A 7,689-nucleotide genomic window follows, 5' to 3' on the forward strand; every position below is an offset into this window, starting at 1 on the left:
TTCATTGTTTAGTCAGTCAACAAATCATTTATTAATCCTCAATTCATCTGAATTTTCTCAACAATTTAGATGAGAACAATGGATGGCCAAAGTGTTTAAAGAATCGTATCATTTAAGACTTGTTACTCACAGTGTAATCATAGTAAGTGTTCTGATTACCACAATGGGTCCAGACAGTGAGGACGCTAAGTGAAATAAAAATCAGTAGTGGTTTCAGCGGTCACAAGCATTAATGAGAGATGGTTAAGTACTTGTAAGTAATATATAATTGCAGTGGGATGGTAATTGAGATTGAACTTAAACAGTGTGCATCACAGCTGTGAAGATGCTGGAGGTGTTCATTTGGGAACTGGAGCTGGAGGCAGGCTGTGAGAAGCACTTCGGAAAAAAGAGAAAATTCAATTACAAGCACACGGATGGAAGCCATTTTGAAAAAAACATAATGAGAAAACAGTGGTTGAGGAAAGATTGAGGAAATCAGGCTGTGCAAAACATTAAATCCATTTTAAATGAATTAAATATTGCTATTTTTGATCCTGCCATTGAAGCAAACAACACAATTTCTGGATATGCTGGATAATGAAGAAATAATCTGAATAATTTTGGTCTCTTTAAGGTATGAATGCATATTTTCTTTTGTCCTAGAAATGCCTTCATTTATGGTACACACCTGTTGAATACTGATAGGGATCCCATTTTTCATTTTACCATGTGATATTGTATTGACTAGTAAAAAATCAGCTGCATGGGGGAACAAATGGCTTAGATGCTGCGTAGGTCTTTGTAGGACTGAGTGTCCAGTCATTTCCAAATATATACATGACTCAATTAATTACCTCTCCAGCTTTTACAGAAAGTGTTATGGTTGCATTGTCTTAAGGTGATACAAATTTCATGTTGTAGAACACGCCTGTGTCAGATCAGACAACCTGTCTCACTATAGACATAGTAATATGGCAATTGTGTTCTGCTCTGTTTCACATAGGCTATGTCATAACAGCACTCAGATGGTGCTAGAAACACACCTCAACAAGCTGCTCCTCTGCTACTACTGACAGGGAAGAAATGCTCTTTTTAACGCTCAGAGCATTTGAGGTCACTTTCAGTTACGTGTGGGCCGGAAGAGAGTCCAGTGAGGCTCTGAGTGACCCCACGCTCCGGCCTCCTATGAGGAAGAGGAGTTTCCCAGGGGGGTGCTTCCAGCGTTGGGATCAGCGGGCGACCTTCGCAGAGTCCGGCGTAGCCTGGAGTACAGCCGCAGGGTACTGAAGAGGGACGTCCTGAAGGACTTGCAGAGGAAGAAGTAGATGAGCGGGTCCAGGACGGCGTTGAGGGCGGACAGCCAGAGCGTGCTCTCCTTTAGCTGGAAGAGGAACAGCTTGAGGGCGCAATCAAACGTGCCCCGCGTTTGGCTTATGGTGTAGGGCACACGGGCAAAGTGGAAGGGCACGAAGCAGACAAAGAAAACGGCCAGCACCAGGAAGACGTTCCCCCTCACCCTGCTCTTCCTTGGCCCCGCCACCGGCCCCACTCCGCCACTTTGGCTGGTCTGGGTGCGGGCGTAGGAGCTGTACAGCTCCTTGGTGATGAGGATGTAGCACAGCACCACAGTGGCCAGGTTGCCCCAGAAGATGATCTGACACACATGATTGACGACCTCGTGCCATCTGAGCCCCAGGTCACTCTTCAGGTCACTGCACTTGAAGTGGGGAGAGGGCGGGGTCTGGTTGGTCAAGATCATGTTGGGGAGGCCAAGGGTGAACAGGAGGCACCAGATGGCCCCGGAGAGGAGCTTGCGCCGGGCCAGGCCGGTGTGGTCCGTGCCAGCAAACGGCCAGAGGGTCTTGCGGCAGCGGTCGATGCTGATGAGACCGAAGAAGAGGATGCTGATGTACATGGTGAGGTAGAAGACCACGGAGGAGAACCGGCAGACAAAAACACGCAATTCCGTGGATGCCAGGTTGGAGTCAGACATGATCTTGAAGGGGAAGGTCAGAGTCATTAGTACATCAGCCACCACAATGTTCTTCAGGTAGATAATGAAGTGGGACTTGCTGGGGATGTTGAAGAAGACCCACATTGCCAGGCTGTTGAGTGACATCCCCAGGAGGAAGAGCACTGAGTAAAGCACTGGGAATATCACTGTCTTCAACACATTGTTTCGGGAACACTCTTCAGGTGCTTGGCTGTGATTGGTCATGTTCTGAGTAGCAATCACCACAGAAAATCCTGTCACGGCAGTCATTTTCTAGACTTTCTGTTGGGAGAAATTGTGGCAAATTGAACAAAAACTCAATAAACCGGAGCTAACAGGAACCTTCACCAAAAAAACTGTTTTTAACAGTTTTTTTTGGTAAAGTAACAGTCAAATAGCATCTCTTTTTCCTAGTGCTGTAGATGCGTACGTGCCTCTGGTGTGAGTAGCCTGCTTAGATACAGTACTGTATTTTGCTACAGCTCTAGTGTATAGGTGAGTGACTGCGGGGTGCAAATATCCTAATTTCTATCGTTATGTTAGAACCCTGAAACTGCTCGGTGTGCAGCGGTAACAGGAATGGCAGGTTAAAGTGAATGCAGTTTATTTTACAGTATGCATAATGACAATAAGAAACAGATGAAAAAGAGTGTGTGTGTAGTGAAATGGCTATACGCATAAGGCGAAGGAATTTGTATTGACGAGTCTCCTTGAACCATTTCCCCCTTCCTCTTATATTCGAAGATCAAAGCAAAACACCAAGTCACCAAATGGAGACAACAACAATAACAAAACAGTACATTAATGATCCTGATTGCTCTGTCTCTGCAAGCATACCCCACTGGGTTAACCTTTGCATCTGGCGGTGCACTGACCCAAAGATATCAAGATCTTTAGTCATCACCCCACCACCAAAGGCACAAACTTGTTCCCCATGACATTAGCTTTCCGTCAATGTGAAAGATGATTAAGCTGTATTGTGGAGAACCTCAGTTTTACATATTGCCAATTCTGCAGGATTTTTTGCAAGAGAGCAACAGAGTCTTTTTATCAGGCCCTGCTGACTCCTTGGGCCCACTTCTGTAAACCACCTTAGACCTTCCATTTGTAGATAACACAGAAGTGAAAGCCACAAGTTGTCCATGGGTATGTCTATCTAAATACTCCTTGAAATAAACTCAAAAATGCCAAGTGCATCTTCTCAGTAGTTCAGTAAGCCGACCTTGCCTAGATTACTTACCTTTTCCCTAAGGGGTGTCTGGGAATTCATCCACCCATCTAGCTGTTGGTTCTGGTCGTGCTGAGTAGTCTGTCGTCAGGTTGGTGGAGGCCCCAGGTCTTTATAAACTAAGAGTCTTACTAGAAGTGAAAGAAAGCACATTTTTATGTCAGAAAAAGACATTGAGGGGCGGGGGAAAACTATCCTTCTGCTTTTCGTTTCCTGCTTGACTTCTGCAATGAACGTTTTGCTTTCAAAATAAGGCAATAAAATTAAAAAGAAACAAAATTGTATAATTAAGCCTATGTTGTGTATGTGGAATGCATATATATAGTCCTTGACATTTGTGCGTGAGGATCAGGCTATCAATTTATTTTTATTTTTTTCAGTTTGAAGGATTTTCATGTGTAAACAGATCACTGCTCCGACTCTTGTGTATTATGGTTCATGTAAGATTTGAACTAAACCTTTTTCAAAGATACTCAACAAGTAAGCTTGATTAAAAATGTATGGTTGAATTATGGTTTAATATCAAGTTTTGAGTTATTATTATTATTATTATTATTATTATTATTATTATTATCATCATCATCATCATCATCATCATCATCATCATCATCATTATTATAATCTACTTGTTCCATCTGTTCATATATTTTTGTTTAAACCCATAATTTACTTGGTTTTACATTTATATAAAAAAATGGTATGGCAGAATTACAGTATAGGGTATTGTATGTGTCATCATATGTGCATTCAGCAAATTATTTAATTCCACAAATCAACCAGTAATTTGCCAACAGAGACAGAAGTTCTTCAAGGAGCTAGCAGCTCATTCTGAGATACCTGATAAAAATGTGCAAGATATACAGTCTAGCAGTGGAGACTGCAACACCCTAAAGGGAGACATATGGAAAGACGGAGGAAGCTCCTTCTAATGAAAATACCCTCATTGCCAGACGTCTCCTTAAAATAAGTCTTGCCCAATGCAGTGGCTCAAGAAGATGATCCGGTTTCCATCTGTGCCACTGTGAGACAAAGAGCTCTTGAGCACAGTGTGGGTTCTGCTGTGTCAGGAAGTACAGGGGCTGCTCCCAAGGGATTTGGGGATAATTTGTGTTTTCCTCAGCATTACATGTGAATGCTCCTGCAGCCTTTCATGCGATCAGTTCCAGTAATCATTCCAGTAATCTTTGAAGTGTTGGCATGTGTGTATGCACCCATGCACCCACAATCTCACACACGCTCACACATGCAGACACAAGCACACGCACATGCACACTCACAGAGGTACAAAAGTAAATAATACACAGTAGTATATCTTTCAAAATGCAGCCAATATAAATATCAGGCTATAATCATCCTTAGTTCTGACTACAGCTGTAATTAAGCAAATTGAGGAAATTAGAAATTAACCTGATGTAAAGATTAATAGACAGCCCAACACTGTGTGCAGGGATTTGCTTTCATAGAAATGACAGATGAACAGGTGGAGTGGAATTATGGTTTTACTGGTGAACAGGTGTGTGTTTGCTGTGTAAACAGGCATGCCAACATGTCTCTAGTGTGCATCCATCTTTCTCTTTTTATGGCTCCCAACCTGACTCTCATCCTTAGCTCCATCCATCCTCTCTGCCTTGGGATCATTATCACCCCACAGTCTTTATCATCCTCTGCAGTCATTCATTAGACCTGTGGGAAAAGCCAGAGGGATTTCGTGAGGACTGCTCTTTCGTGAGTGGGAACAATTCAGGGACCGCACTCATTTGTCTGGTCTGGTCTTCTGAGTGGTGATTCGAGAGGAGGGAGGTGATGTGTTTTTAACGATGATATTTTCCTGTTTTTGCACGGAGTCTACCTACAGACAGATTGCTTGTCCTGAAGCTCTTGTAAGAGGTGTGTTCACTTGAGAATTCTTTACATGATAACCTTCCATTACCAGAGCTTCACTCACAAAGATTACCGTAGTTATGGGTCAGAGACAGAGAAGAAGACTGAAGAAGCAGAAACAAACAAAAAAGAATTCAATTTATGGGATTTATTCAGAAATAGCCGTAACCGTTAGTCAGAACTGTGTGTGTGGCCAACAACCACTGTTGGTTTTCATGGGATCTTCAAATCCTCTAAACAGAGATTTTGGACCTTTGACCTTTAAATGACCCCTGATGACCTCTGTGTCTGCCTCAAACAACCTTAGTTGTTCCTTAGTAGTTCCATCAAAATCAAAGAACACACACACACACGCGCACACACAGTTCGGACATTTGAATTCTCCTGAGAAAGAAGCCATATATTTTGATTACCCTGTTCTTACACTTTTCCCAGAAGTGCCTGAAACATAATTAACCATGTAATAGGTGCATATTGAGATGGCCTGTTGCTCCATTTGAGAGTGACAGCTTGTGTATCACCAAGCCACATCATTCTATGTCCTGAATCAATAAGATATCCTTTCACTGTAAACTTGAGGCAAACATCAGAGGTTCTGCACTTCTTTTGCAAAAATCTAATTTATCTGTGAATATAACAAGATTCACAACCTGAATTCCTTCATACAGATAAGTTAGATTTTTGCAAAAGAAAAAAGAACATTTTCCTGTAACTGGAAGAAAATATTTGTGATGAAACAGTTAACCTCTGATGTTTGCCTCAAGTTTACAGTGAAAGGATATCTTATTGATTCAGGACATAGAATGATGTGGCTTGGTGATACACAAGCTGTCACTCTCAAATGGAGCAACAGGGCATCTCAATATGCACCTATTACATGGTTAATTATGTTTCAGGCGCTTCTGGGAAAAGTGTAAGAACAGGGTAATCAAAATATATGGCTTCTTTCTCAGGAGAAGAAAGAAGCCATATACTTTTAATGTGATATTAAAATGTAGCCGCATCCCTTCAAATTTAAGAAAACTGGGGATTGGGAGCTTTGGCTGCATTAAAACTCATTTAGGTTGGGTGTTTACACAGCTCTTCTTGCATGAAGAGCACAGATGTGCTCCAGGGCCATGCCAAGTGGAGCAGGACAGTGATCAAAAGTGAGTCTGCCAGTCCAGAACAAGGCATTCTGGGAACATGCATTCCATAGCATTTGCTCGTGTAAAATTATACCTCATGATATGCTCTCACTGTAGTGATTGGTCACGGTGCAGTCACATGGGTGGGGAAGCAGGCAGAGCCCCGTGCAGAAATCAAACTGACAGCACCATATACCTGTACATTAGCGGAAGTAATTTTTTATGATATGAATCATAATGTTGATTCTGTCTGAGTAGATCAGACTGACAGGCCCAAATGTGAATATTCATATATTCTATTCCTGGGTCACAGGGTTTTTTTTTCTCCTGTCTGTTTGCTGTTGTGTGCACCCATCTGCTTTTCTTCCAATTCTTTTCAGTCCAGGGTTTCTACTTTTGGATGAAAATGTTTTTTTTTTTAGTCTAATCTCCAAATTATGTTTTTATTTTGTATAAAGCCTTTGGTTCTTTGAGTTGGACAGCATTGTGCTGATTTAGGCATTGGGTCAATTTTGATGTGAGGTATTTGAGAAACACACTTAGCAGGAATTATTTAAACAAATAGGCAACTGCACAAGTGTCACACAACGGGGGTTAGGACCCAGGCGCAGAGTGGGAAAAATACGAAACTCAAAAATGTAGATTCAAATAAAGACTTTACTTACAAAACAGAACAAACAAAAGGCCACCAGGGGCGATTCCAGAAGAAAACTCAAAAACCAGAAAACACATAATGGAACTCAAAGCACTCATAACAAGCAGAACTTGAAACTCTTGAAAACTCAGAAGCAGGAACAGAAACAGTACGGGCAGAACACAGACAGGGCAGAGCACAGACAGGTCCAAACGCAAGCAGGAAGAACACAGGCAGATGGAACACAAGGCAGGCAGAACACAAGAGCACAAGCAGGCAGATACATATACACAGGCGGAAACCAGCACCCGAGTCAGGCAAACCCAGAACTTAAATAGACAGGGGCTAACAAGACACAGGAGAACATAATGCACAATTAACACAGAAGCGAGGGACAACGAGAGGCAGGTGGGAATGATGATTAAATAACGAGACAGAAAATAATTGAATAATGAGACATACAAAGGCAGACCAAACTAAGGGACGTGAGAAAGGACAAAAACTACGGGGAGGCGGGAGCAGGCGGGCACAAAGGAGGCACAACCATGACAACAAGTAAATGCCTCAAATGTGGCCACAGCATGTTTTCCTGGAACAGGCTGTGTTCTAAGCAAGAAAGTAGGAATTCTCTCTTTTTCAGTTTTCAAAATTTAATTTACCATTTTTGCTCTTTCAAAATAGGAACTATTCCCCTGCAGAATCGTATCTCAAACATAATACGACCTATCAATGTAAATGTAAACAGTATTGGAGTAGAAGGGGATCTGAAACTATATGAGAGAGGGAAAAAACACAGACCGCTGGGGAAGAATCCAAGGGACCTTGAGTGGTAAATGCTTCCAGA

General features: G+C 42.2%; 1 protein-coding gene across 1 annotated transcript; it reads right to left on the reverse strand.

Moving 5' to 3' along the window:
- LOC135236324 (P2Y purinoceptor 12-like) lies at positions 1-3,353 on the reverse strand. The gene is made up of 2 exons (XM_064302614.1): positions 3,216-3,353; positions 1-2,257 (listed from the first exon to the last, which is right to left on the reverse strand). The coding sequence occupies exon 2, from the start codon at positions 2,243-2,245 to the stop codon at positions 1,166-1,168; it is 1,080 nt and encodes a 359-aa protein (XP_064158684.1). The 5' UTR covers positions 2,246-2,257; positions 3,216-3,353; the 3' UTR covers positions 1-1,165.
- Positions 3,354-7,689: the final 4,336 nt, after the last annotated feature.

Source organism: Anguilla rostrata, chromosome 12 (assembly GCF_018555375.3).
Source record: "Anguilla rostrata isolate EN2019 chromosome 12, ASM1855537v3, whole genome shotgun sequence".
Taxonomy (NCBI): Eukaryota; Metazoa; Chordata; class Actinopteri; order Anguilliformes; family Anguillidae; genus Anguilla; species Anguilla rostrata.